General features: G+C 38.1%; 1 protein-coding gene across 2 annotated transcripts in view; it reads left to right on the top strand.

The window, feature by feature from the left end:
* Positions 1-14,292, top strand: part of LOC143150541 (furin-like protease 1) — a 373,697-nt gene that overhangs the window by 338,723 nt on the left and 20,682 nt on the right. The window contains exons 10-12 of one of the 2 annotated variants that reach the window (XM_076318889.1): positions 711-921; positions 2,925-3,662; positions 10,669-10,953. In XM_076318889.1, the coding sequence (XP_076175004.1) occupies positions 711-921; positions 2,925-3,662; positions 10,669-10,953 (1,234 nt within the window). The remainder of the gene's footprint in view (positions 1-710; positions 922-2,924; positions 3,663-10,668; positions 10,954-14,292) is intronic. The other variant, XM_076318888.1, reaches the window with a different exon arrangement.

Below are 14,292 nucleotides of genomic sequence, written 5' to 3' on the forward strand. Positions count from 1 at the left end.
TTTGCTCTTGATAGGTTACAATCACTTCGATGTGAACAACTGCCGTGAATGTTCCTTGTACGCGATGAAATTTTATTCGAAAACTCTGTGCAGAAATGTACACGAACCAAATCGTTTCTCGCGTATTTTTGATCTTTTAATTATGACCTAACTATTGCCTTGTTCGGAAAGTCGTTTCGTTTTCCAATAATGGAGAATATATAATTTAATAAAATGTTTATACGCTCTAAAAAAATCGTGTTTCATTTTCACCAAAAAAAAAAACGAAACGACGATCCTAATACGATCCTTTTCGACAGGATACAACAATCCTTGAAAAGCGTAATCTCCATCCCTTCGACCTTTCCAAACTGACTGGTATTCGTCGTCTATGAAACCTCGTTTTGTCATTGGCCAGTGCCAATTTATACGATTAGAAGATGAAAGATAAATCGACACTTTTTCCTTCATCCGATCTGTCGTGACCTCCTGATTCTATAAAATTTAATCATACTCGAGGGGTCACGTTTTGTAACGGAATACGGTTCGTTGATAATACGTGTCACGAGTAGTTGAAACGGTTCTCAAAATACGTCGAAAAGATTACTACGAGGGTGATCAACACGCTTGTGAGATTACTAAAGCGTCACGGCAGTGTCACATTATGGAATTCGAATTTCGTACGAGCAGCATTTCGTATCCACCTAGCTAATATTACACGTCCTTCACAGGCGAAGGTATCTCTGATGGCGTCGAGAAGAGGGGATCTTCAGATACAACTAACATCTCCACAGGGTACGAAGAGTACTCTACTTGCAAAAAGGCAGCACGACATCTCGAAAGCCGGTTTCAATCAATGGCCATTTATGTCGGTTCACACTTGGGGAGAAAGGCCACACGGCACGTGGAAACTTGAAATCCACAATGAGGGTCGATATCAAGGTAAGCCTATTGTATGGATCTCTTCTTTGTTCTTTCTTTCGTCGCGTACAATGTTTCCAGACATGTTTCAGGCAATACTTTTTCGTGGAAACTTTCATACCTATCATATTGCAAATAAATGTCCGTGAAACTTTAGACCTCGTCGACCGATTCATCGATCTCTAATATCGATACAAAATATTAACATTCTTCGATCTGAATCCTCGATAGTCCATTCTTTCGCTTCGCAAACTGTACATTTAACGTTGAATTTCCGAACGAAAGGAACAATTTTTAGATTCGCGGATCAAAGGACGATATTTAGATTCGTTTTATGTTTTTTGACAATGTCGAGAATTGAAGAAAGATAGAATCCCTTTACGAATAAACTCGAAGCTCGTAATAAAAGGATTATTAAATTCCATACCGGCCAATTCGTGGTACGGTACAATACAATGTTCCTTGTGTATGGCAAACTTCATCCAGACGTATTCGGCTGATTTTGAACTCGTACTTTGACTTCGGTAGACGTATCTTTCACTCACCAGACGAAGCAAATGACCTTGTGCAAGTATTAAGACCACTTTGGACTGCTTCTACAGCCCCATTAAAGCTAATAGCTGTGTAAACTTCATTACGTAAAATTTGTCCCTAAATGGAGTATCTTAGCTTCTCCCGATCTGTGCATAGTGAATTCCTAACGCCAACTTTTGTATCGTACATTTATTCAAATCGCAGATGTGTGTTATATTTGTATAACGTCTTCCTCGATCGTCGCACAAATATTGCATTCTAACGGAACTACTGTAGGAATAAAACACGTTCCGAGTGAATCGTGTCTTGTACCGAAGCTGTATCGTTGATGAAGTAACCGGTATCGATACGATCTTAAAGTATTTACTTCCAGAAAGAAGTAATAAATATCAGTCGGCAGTACTCGTAGCGATATTTACTTAAAGTGAAAATTTTCCACGAAACACGAATATCGCGCGCGATTAACATCGATTCCATAGATTTTAACACCGAGCGTATGCAGTAACGACCATCTGGTATCTTATCGTCTCATCTTCGAGGACATGAAGAGAATTTTCGTAAACCGAGCATGTGGAACCACGTAAGCTGCCGCATCAACCCCCCAAGAGCATAATTCCATATTCGAAGCATGTTTCCCTAACGATTGTATCCAGCGTGTCTCACCAACGTGTCTCACGAACCGCTAGAGGGAACTGACCTTGTGCAGAGTGGAACCGTTAGAAGCACTTCAAGCTAGAAGCCCGTTAAAGCCGATAGATTCGAGTTAATTTGAGCTTGTAGTCTAGCGTATTCCTGTGCAAAGTGGATCCCCGCTCTATTGTGCCGCATAATGCGCAGGGTACATTCCAAGTACAGGTATTTAAACCATCACGCGTCATGTTTGCTTTGATTCCCTGTACATTGCCATCCGACCTCCTTCGTTATTGTCGACCAAGCACAATATTGTGCCACTCTGGAATCCTATCGACATGTTGGGAAATAATCATCGATAATTGCCTTGGCTCCGAGTGTCCGTGCTCTCCGATAACAGGCTTTTAAACAGTACGTGTTTAACAGTCACGGTGAACATCTTAATAACAGGAACGGTGGTAGATCGGTAAGAGCTTTGAATCTTCGCTTCTTCGATAATATACATGCGTACAGAAAAGTTTCTAAATCGAAAAATGGACACTCCGTGTCAGAGTTCCACCAGGGAACTTAGGATACTTGAAAACGATCAGCATTCGTTCAGTTGTCGGGTAGTTTTCAATCGCTCGTTTCACGAATCTTTAATTACTCTTCGAACTTTCATCGATCGTTTTAATCGGTCTTTGTAACGAGTAAACAGACTCCCCAAATTAAACAGTTCCCCGATTGATTGGTTTTGTCGTGGCTCGCGACAATGAAACATTCGAACAGAAACTAGATTAAAAGTTGCCAGTAATTGTTGAAACTATAACGGTGTTCTTCGATTTTCTGCTGCTTCCTGTTCCGGCGAACGATGGAATCAGGTCGCGCGACTCTTCACGAGTGGGCGTTGATTTTCTACGGGACAGCAACTCTACCGGATCGCACCGAATACGCGTTGTACAATCCCACCAGCGTGAACATACCCAGGAGGCCGTTCGTGAAGCCGCGAGAAACAGTGTTCTCGAAAACACAGAATTCTCTGACCGGCTCGAAGAGCAAACAGACGCAACACAAGTCCGAAAAATCTGGCAATCTTAGCCCACCGTACATAGTGAACGCGCAGACTCAATCGCAGAGGAAAGGTAAGGCACGCGGCCAGCACAAGAATGGCAAATCAGCGAATAAACCAACGCCAAAACCAACTGTGCAAACATTGAGGGGCCTGACCGCGGCCAAGGGACCGAATGTCGCTGGTGAGGTACGTCTAGTCACGTCCAGACCACGGGGAAGAAGTACACCGAGCCCGATCACCACTACAGTCACCCAGACCAGACCTTCCACGAGGATCCCGACCACCAAAGTGACGAGCAGACAAAGAATCGTAGACATAGTTACCGCGTCCTCGTTGCAAACGGGTCTGATACTTCTGGAACCACCAGCCAAACCCGTAATTGAAAATATACCGGAAATATTTCAACAGTACCACAGGATTCAACAGCTCTACCCAATCTATCCTATTTTTGGCGGTGCACGTGGAACTGGACAACACGCTACCAGGGCAAAAGGACTGGACTTGCTGCAAGATGAACAGATGTTGGATTCGAAGAACATGGACAAGGGTATTCTGCTTTCGTTGACGTGGATGTACAGCCGTGTAATGAGCAATCCGTGAATGATTTCGTGCCTGTCCTTCTATTGCAAGTGAAATTCGAGTAAAGTTCTGGCTACGTATCTTAAAATCCTTCCAATGGTGAGCTTGAGCAGTCGCGTTACGTTTGGAAGTATTTCGAGAATAAAGAACGGCGTGAATTCAAGTTGCCGTATTTTAATACATTTGAATTCTTTTCTCTAAACCAGCACTTCGGGGTACTGAAACAGAAAATTATTTGCCGGTTTTCACTTGCAAGTGCCCATTAACGCGCGAGAACGCCATTTACCTTCCGACATTTTTGCACCTACATACACGGATGCGCGTTACATGCAGCTTCCCGTTGCATCTTGCAACAGTATTGAAATGTATAAGATAGAAGTGCACCCATGTATAAAGTTACGAAATTAAGTGAATTTTATATAATTTACATCCTACCCCTTACCAATTTTCTTTCGTTTGCTCTGCAATAATTGTAACTGCACTGCGATGTAATTGTCACTGGTAATTTTGTTGATGTGTCGTTAGTTATGTACCATTTGATCCTGCAGATTCCGCGAGACGATCCCATAACATTTTTACATATGTCTGTGTGTATGTATGTATATATTTCAAACAAATAGTTCGTTCATAGATAATTGTATAATTATATTCCCTGCATCTAACAATTGAAATCCCCAAAATTCTTTGCGGATTGTGCAATACTATGATTCAAAATACTAAATGTGATCGATGAAAAATACAATATAGTATCGTAGCTAAAAACAACTTACACGACTAGACATTAATCTCCTTCCAATTTACACGTTCGATGCAGTTTGTATTGTGTGTCGTAACATAAAAAACTATTTTTCTACTTAAGCAGTGGATTGGAGACACACAAAAAATAAGAAAAATATGTATAAACATGTGTCCTATTTAATCTGGTTTCCAAATTGTGGTCATTTTTTTACCGTAGTAATATACTGTTGTTCACCTTCATTGAAAATCCTCAAAATAAAATTTGATTATAATTGAATATAATTGAATCTGAATAATTTGACTCATAGAACAAAATAATCAACAAGGTCGAAAGGTAAGAACTAATCGAGCACTGTCTACAAACAGTGTAGTAAAATTTGTTATATTAACTCAGTCTGTGATTAAGAACACTGGTATACAAAAATGGATATAACTTGAAACATGATTAAATAGAGTATATGCTTGTACAAACTTTTTAAATTGTTTCTGTGTCCCTAAACCACCACTAAAGTGACTACCACCTATTACGGTACACTGTACATTGAAAAATTTGTACTGCCAACATTTTATACCTCACTAACGCTTCTGATTAAATTTTACTTGCATGCCAGTTTTTCATGAATTTATTAATTATTGCGCGAACAAAGTTTTTCTCTGTAATGATTGAAGTCCAGCTTCTTAAAAGGTACTATGACCCTAATAAGAAAACTTATTAAAGTAGGTGTATGCAGACTATGCCATTTAATCAAAACTTCCAATGACTTTGCTACAGGTAATGCTTGTCTTCCCGAGTCGCTTGTATGCATGAGAATGTGTGTTCAGTAAGATTACATTTTAGACAGCACCACTACCACGTCCTATGTAGAACGCAATATTATCAGTTATTTGAATTGCTTAAGAATACTTAATTAAACCTTTTGTCGTTTTAACAAAATTTAATTTATTACAGTACTTCTAAGAATTGCTTAACTATTAATTATTTATCCAGATTGTCATTCGATAAACGACAAGACCGGTATAAAATGTATTAAAAAAAATCCCTTCTTGACCGTGTCGCAATAGATTTTCAATACTTTTCACTGTATTCGTTACTTGCTATATTTCTAAAGATTTAGTTCCAGTTTTACAGAAATTTGTCATTTTATGTAACTTCTGCCGTGAGAAATGGTTCAGCGAATGCAATATTCATTTAGGACGTTCATTACTCCAATTTCTCTCAATTTGTATTCCATACTTCTACGCGGAGTTTTGTTGTTCACTTGATGAAGCCGAAATTAACTAGTTTGTCTGTGATTACTGGAACATGGAAATGAGGGTAAAGCGTTTAATGTAATTTCCGGTTTGAGAACATAAACGAAGTAGGAAGTCCACTTATTGTTAGTTAGAAACTAACGGTATCGTGATACACACTGTACAACATTATGCGGTTAGCGTTTCGTGTCTATGGATAACTATTTCTCGCAGACAGAATTGCATTACACGAGCACGGATTCAAAGCATCAAATTGAATAAATTATAAATTAGAAAGTAGCAGCATCGAAATCTTCTCCTTTTAATTAAATTGATAGTAATGATTATGGGAGAAAATATAAGTTACAAGAGAAATTATAATAAGAGGAAAAGTGTGTTCATCTTGCTCCGCACTGAAACAGTTTTTAACATTCAAACTCTATCGTTACATATGGGCACTACTTTAAGAATAAGTTACAGTGCACACGTCATATTTTTAATTCCATTAGTCTAATTATTGTTATGTTACGATCATTGTTTATATTTTTTTTTTTGTGAAAAAAATACTTTTAAATTCCTTGACGAAAGTATGTTCACTTTTTGTAACATCGTTGATTTTAATACAATTGTAGAATTATTGTTTACATTTTAGTACAGAGGAAATTTTACAATGTTTTTCGTATAACGTTTGTGCTTCGTCAAACGTAATTAATTTCGACGTTATTATATTCATTATTTATACTTCGGAAAAGAGAGATTCAAATGACCTTTCAAAAAACGTTTATAATTTTCATAATACTGTACACTGGCTACATGTCCCAGTTTCTTAATTGCAATGAATTTTAACATTTTTAGTTAAAAGATCTTACATTAAACGTTTCTTCGTTAAATTATAAAAACAAAAAAATTCAACTCGAAAACAGATTTAGATGCAATGGTCTTCATATTGTTTTAATATTCTAAGTCTACCAATGGTACTTTGTTTTTAAAAATACTTTTTTCTTTCTAATTACGATTTAATTCGCAAAATGTTCCCATCGAATGCACTCGATATTTTAACGGCAATCATTAAAGATCTTTTATCGGAACAATGACGAGTTATTCCCCTCGGCGTATACTATGCACCTCCTTAACGAATAAATTCGCTTTTGTTAACACTGATAACAAGAAATTGATGGTTACTTATCCAGAGAAAGTATCGAATAAGAACCATAAATCTGCGAGTGTAATAAGAAACTTTATTTCACTCTATTTCACTCTATTTCAGCAATCGAAACAAGCTACTAAAAATCATAGCTTCAACACAATAAAATAATATACCAACGCTTCATTTTATAAATAGTAAACTCGAGAAAGTTAAATCGATTTCATGTTGGTTGTGCTACTTATTAAAAATCGGTACTCAATCATTCCGACAAATGAATGTATTATTACAAAGAGATTATATACATAGATCGAAATAATTACAGTATTATCTGCTTAAATAATATATTGCACAATACGATATTCAAAATTTAATACGATTTACTACGAAATTGTATACAAATTACATACTCAGTAAACACGCTGTGGTATTAAATTTATTTCAAATTTGATTCTTATCTGATATTTTGACTAATTCTTTCTAATTATCCAGATACGTAATCTCCTAATTCTGTTAAGCAGTTAATGAAAGAGAAGAAGACTAAAATTGTCGAGTATGAAATAAAAATATTTTCTTATACAATATCAAGGTACTTTCTATTCGAACTGAAATATCTTAGTCCATTATTCACTCGTACAGCCACAATGAAGTACTATTTTTGGAAGATTCAATTTCTTAACAGAATTTCCCAATATTACATTCCACTTTTATGCATGATATTATGCTTCCATACTTTATGTTTCAATACTGCTACTTGGACAGGAACTCACTCCTTATACCTACATCGTTCCTCAAAATGACAAGGAAATTTTCCAAATAGTATAGTAACGGTTTTCTAATTTCTCACCACCAACAACATTGACAGACTTCTCATCCCATATTTCGCTTTCGCAATCTTCTCAAGGCTATAGCTTCGAGATACCTAGATAAGGGTGAAACATGGTTGTTCGTGCAAAAATGAACGTAAATGCCACACATATTCATGTGTGCTGATAATGTAAAGTGCACTCGAAGCACATGAAATAAATGCACCCAAATATCATTAGGTGGTGATAATATTAAAGAACAAGAGAGACAAAATGACTAATAGGACTCAAATTGAAGTACAGTAATCTCCGAATAACTAAAATACCGTCATCCTAAATAACTGAAACAAAATTATCCTTAAAAATGAATATATTTTAACTAATGAAACTAATATAAATTTTTATACTTGCTATTGCACGATTCGCTTGCATACTTATTATTATACTTCGTGAACGTAACATCGATGGATTGGTATGGTTTTCTCGATGAAAATGAATTCAATCGTAACCTTATTCAAATTATTTATAATAATACAATTGAAAAAATGTATAGTTAAAAATATTTCGAACAAAGTTGTGTTTGTACTTAGTTTTCTTCAAAAACCTCTCACGAATCCATGAGTAATATTTTCATGAATATATACTGAAAAAATATAAAAATTTTAATGTTCATTGATAGAAACTCATCCTCAGCGTGTGCCTAATGGTTCTCGATTAAGATCCATTAAACGTAGATAGCGCAAAATTTATCTATTATTACTCTATCTCACTCATGCTCAATGTATCCATTTCTTGGGACAAAAACTCGATTCTTCCCCGGATAATTGAAACGATGTGGAACTTATTTCATTACAGTTATTCGAAGATTACTCTATCCTAGGTGAACTATATATGATATTTACGATATATTTATTTATTTTGTATAGTTTCGTAAAGAGCTAGCAATAATGTTGAATATTTCTTCCGAGAAATTGAAATATTCTCGAATATTTCGTATTATAATTTCTTTAAAGAACAAATATCTAAACTTTAGCAATATCTACTTCGATTGAAAGTTTTTCGCTATGGATAACTTTCTTTAATATCTCTCGAGTAATAGAGATAGACAAGCGTACTTTACTAACATTATGACGAGCCATGAAACGAATATTACACTGGAATAATAGCACCGAGTGCAATTAGTGCACAAAGTTAAAAAATGTTCACAGAACTTACGTGTAATCACAAAAGGAATGTTTGCAAGACATTGCAAAAGTACAAATGATATATATTAAACGAACGTTTAATAAATTTAAGTTGGAGTCAATTTTTAAAAGAAATTTAATCGATAATGATAAATCGACGTAAATTATATTACAAAGAACAATACTACAGATTCCATTAAATTTCAATTCACGGATCGTACGTAAGTACCCATGTATTTAATTACCACGTGTACAACAATATTTCCATAGATTTTATAAAGCAAAATCTAATTAGTGCAACGAAAATACTTCCTTATTTATCAGTACCCATAGTTTTTATCCGATCGCTTTTAATTTCACGCCTTCCAGCTCTTGCTACCATTAATATCCTATTATTCCTGGCAAAATCGATCCAGAATTATGCTTCGAAATGCAAATTATTGCAAAATTATTTTCAACAATTTATCGTTCTTCCGATGGATTCCGCCAAAACAAACAAACGATCTAGAGATTATTTTTACATAGAAGACAAACGATTCCGAAGAACTTTAATTGCTTCTTCAATGCGTCTGATCGTCATCGACAATTCTCTACCCTCCTTTTGAATTACTTTCTAAGTGCAGAAACTTGATATCATCTCACGACATCCCTGTTTCTTTTTTAAAACAGCAAGAGGAAGTCTTCAATTCGTCTCATCGTGATTCCTTAAAGAAAACACTCGTATTTTCCCTCGCGGTCTGCTACGGCAAAAAAATCAGAATCAAGATTCTTATCAAGTCGGAGATTAAATTTTAATCAAAGTATCTTTTGCAAAATTTTTTGTAGAAAACAGAGTCATGTATAATATAATCGTGAGTTATAGGACGATGTTCGCAATTTTGCGGAGTACAGCATTTTAATTTAATGTATCTATATTATTTCATATCGACAACCGTATTATTTTTAATGCATTATCACGCGTAATCACCAATGGTTTCTCTGTTATCGTTTCTACGTATTCCGTCTTTTTACATATCCGATACGCAATTATTACATTATTAGACATCCCTATCGATCGCTTTTGAATAAAACACGTAAAAGATCTTTTGCCTTGTTAATTTTCAATTGCGAAACGAAGTTCCGAGGCAAAAGGCACATTACACGTTCCTTGAAATTTAGTTGGCATGTTGAATTTAGAAGTTTTGTTGTTATATTTTCATAGGTTGAACAAACGTAGAATATAAGCTCGAGATCTATGATCTATGTTGAAAAAGGGAGATCGTAGTTTCATTTATACTCTGGTTCGTCTTGTCACCAGCCCGATGCATCGCACAAATGCATCGCTGCTGCCTCACAGCATGCGATGCACAGACAGGTGAATATGTTCCTGCATTTCCCACATTTTGATGTCAATACGGTATTCCGACATATTTTGAAAATTGTCCAACCTCTGAGTTCTAGCATGATCATACATACATATTTACACATATGTTTTATATTTGTCACCTGGAAGCACCCTTCTTAGAGCTCGATGTATGTGTTTTTATTACTTTGGAACCATATTAGTGAGCGAACCTTATCGTTTCTTAAGAAGTACGAGGAAACGATACGAAAACCGCCTGAAAGTTTTGAGAAACGATAGGTTCGTTTTTCTTTTTGTGATAAAATGCAGTTGTTTCGTAGACGAATAAATCGCTAACGATACAGGGACCTGGTAGCTTTCGTTTCACTTACGGGTTCCCGTACCGAGGGAAATGATAAATCTGTTTCGAATATGATCGAAACAGTGCCGAGTATAATCGTGGCGTAAGGAATCGAAATCCCTGTCTCGTTGGAACGATCGACGTGTCGTTACCCAAGTGCCGAAACTAAAAGGACTTTCGAATGTTCCAGACACGCTAGAACAATTCAAGCTAGTGTTTTACGGCACGGAGACGTCCTTGGAATTCGACGACGACCTGGACAGAGACAAACCAGGGCCACCGGTGAATCACCAGGTACCGATTCAAGACAATACAGCGATCGGGGCGAGACACAACGCCGTGGACACGGAGGGAGATCCATGGACGGGTAGTCAGCAGGTAGAACGCGTCTCTCATCCTGAGGTACAAAGACCAACCACCGAGAACCAGACAAGCGGTTGCAACTCCGTGGACGCTGGGAGTGGCAGGTGCCTAGGTGGGTGCCTCATTCTACTCCTTCTAGCCTACCTGACCGATGTAGCCAGCTGGGGGAACCTGATAACTAGCTGGCAGGGTCTACCGAACGTTCGGAGTCAGAGTGACCTCGAGGTGGTCGTCACCTCGAGTTCAACCCGGACGTCGTCGAGCGAACGAAATCCCGCGTTCGACGTAAGCTCAGCGATCTACAGATCGTCCGGGGCCCACTGGTACTCATGATGACATCCCTGGACTATCGATACCCTGGCCTCTCGGGGCACGGTTTAACCGCAAGCGAGAGCTTGCGCCGGGTATCGACACGTTCGTTGAAACTTTGTGTGTTGTGATTTCCCAAACGCGAGCCAATTGAGACCGGACCACGGTGTCGGGTCTCTCATCTTCCTCCGTGACGCGTTATCTCGTCCGGAGGGATGACTCTGAGGATATGCCGAACATCGAGCTTAAAAAGTCCTACGGGCTTGTCCAAGTGCTTTTAGTGTGGACGCCCGATCGCTCACTAAGGTGTGTCGTTCTAGGGTTAGGATTAGTTCAATTAAGTGTCGCGTACGAGAGACCTCTGTGACTGGTACAGTTGTAGAAAGAGTTGGACGTACGAGTGGATCATCGATCGGCAGCCTCGCTCCTAGATAAAGTTCGAACTGGCCGGTGGCTAACGATCGAGCGGGGAGAAAATCGATTTCGATTCCCGCGACAATCGCGGAACTAGAACGCGTACGATTCTATTCTTTTGAATATGCAGCGGGCCACCTTCATTTTCGCGACGATGAATTATTCAATGCGGGCCGTTCGTCCCGTTGCTGTGTACGCCGAAAGCGATACACTTTGATAACAATTCCTTTTCAACTGCGCAGCGAGGGAACGAACTCGAACCAGTTCGTCGATACCTTTGGCGATTGCTCAATTTTTAATTGCCATTTTCCGCAAACGAGAATCGAGAAGTCGCTCCGCGTTCTTTCGTTACGCGGTAACGAAATTTTCTCCACCCTCGATCGGGAGAGCTGAATTACTTTTCGATCGGGCCTGCTTCCGGCATAAGGCTAGCCGTGTTCGATACGCCGATACATCTCACCGACACTTTTCTACCGATACGTAAAGTAGCCATCCGCGAAACTGCCAGTACGAGGATCGAACCTTCCGTAGGGTCGCGTCCGAGGACAAAGTCCAAACTCGGGTCCTCGCGATATTTTCCGTGAAAGCAGCGATCCTGGAAAAATTGCCTCGCCTAACGTTAGTATTACTATTACCATCGTAAACTCGTTCCGAAGACTCGCTGCGTCGTTGTTCGGCCGAGATCCGTTATCAGCGATCAAATCTCCTAAGCAACCAATTGATTCTCGGTGGCTACTCGATCGTGAAAACCGCGAACAATGGAAAAATCGAGGAAATTATCGCCCGTGCAGGAGTCCCCCGCATCACGGTACGTTCGTATCCGATTGTTACGTCAACGGTTTAAATAATTCACAGCACCGCCCTGGGGTGCTGTATACAAGCGAGCAGACCTCGTTCAACAATCCAGAAAAAGAGAAACGATATTTTAATAACACGTGCAAACGTTTACGACGTTCGTGTAGTAACTTCGGTAGTTATTCTCAGTGTACCGATTCACGAAACGAGCCAACGTATTTCGAAACTCTCTCCCTCTCTCTCTCTCTCTTTCTCTCTCTCATCCGCTTCTTTCATGTCTCTCCTTTCTGCATCCCCGCTTTTCCAGACTTTTCACTTTTATCTTCCCGTTTCTTCTTTTATGCGCTGCGTTCCCTCTGTCTCTTTGCTTCCCCGTTTTCTTTCTGTCGAACTTTCTCCTCCGCTTTCCCTCTGTAACTTTACTTTGCCCAAAGGGGAGCATCAGCTGAGCTATCAGCACTGCCGAAACAAAAAGGTAGCTGGGCGTTTACGAGCGGCTGATGCAAACAGCTAAGAAGAAGATACATAGGACCCGATGTCGTGCTTTAAAGGATACATTTACGTAACTGCGAAACCTCGACTACGCTGCTCTTGGTTTCGATTTTAAACGGAATGCGCCATTATAGCCAAGTACCTGCAATCTCGTGCAATTCTCGACGGGAATGTAGTTAAGGAAGAATCGGAATAAATTGCTGTCGGTAGCGTTTTCGCGTAATTGAAATTCGATGAATACGGTGTTTCGCGATCTTGCTTCCCAGTTAAAATTTACGTTGAACTAATGTTTCCTCGAGTTAAGTAGAGTGTTTTTTAGTTCGCCAAGTTCAAACGTAAACGCGAATGTCTCGTTTTCGAACATTTTTATACGCAGTGTGGAGCGAAAATCGTGACACGTCGAGTGGAAAACGATTCCTCGGGAAAAGATAGAATTGGATAGCACTAGATAACGTTTGTTTCGCAAGTTTCGTTTTCAAGGAAATTTTACTCGAACATTCGTGGAACGTGCCCCTTTCATTTTTACACGCTCGTTTCATCGAGAGCTTTTGTATCTCGTATTAAAAGGACACCGCTTAGATGTTGTATCGGATAAAAATTATGCGTTGAAATATTGTTTAGAAAACAGGAATACAGTAGAACAGAGAAACACTAAGTACATCGAGTCGACCAATTATCTAGTTGTTTTAATTTCCTTGCCGTTTTGTAGACAAATGTCCTTTGTTTGTTAAACAGCACTTTCAAATTGTCGCTGATTCAAAGAAGCTCGCAAAAAGAGAAGAAATACAAAATTCACGGCAATAAAATATCTACATTCGAATACTATTTTCACCTCAAATTATATTTAAGTAACAGCCAATTAATATGTAAAAATAATACTGCCCGTGAAACGTATATGTACAAAAAAAGGATAGTTTATTTTAAAAAGTGCATTCCAAACTTTTCAACGAGAGTATACGTACATTTAATTATATTTTAACAAAAGTATCTCTCGATAACTTATTATTTCTGATCAATTCGTAAAAGTTGACGATAATGTGGTCGAAAACAGTAGAACGTGTTCTTGTGCTTCGTTTGTCTACTAATAGATCAAATTAATACGAAACGTTAAAGATCATTCATCTCCAGAACAGTAACGACTTAGAAATTTGCTGTAATATAATAAAATAGTAAAATGATGAAAAGAAATTATATTACTGTCGATATTTAATTGTACCACAAACGAAGTCTTTTACGAACAAATTTCATATCGCACTTTAGGCTTTTATTTACACGAAGAATTTTTCCTTTTCGATTTTATTGCGATGTACGTTCCACTGTATCCTTTTTTCAATCAATCTTTGCTAATATACTATTCGAACGAATAATTCTCATTCGTTAATTTTCCAGGCAGAAATATTCGATGTATTTCAAACATCGTTGAAATCTTCATCTTCAGTAC

Source organism: Ptiloglossa arizonensis, chromosome 8 (assembly GCF_051014685.1).
Source record: "Ptiloglossa arizonensis isolate GNS036 chromosome 8, iyPtiAriz1_principal, whole genome shotgun sequence".
NCBI classification, from domain to species: Eukaryota; Metazoa; Arthropoda; class Insecta; order Hymenoptera; family Colletidae; genus Ptiloglossa; species Ptiloglossa arizonensis.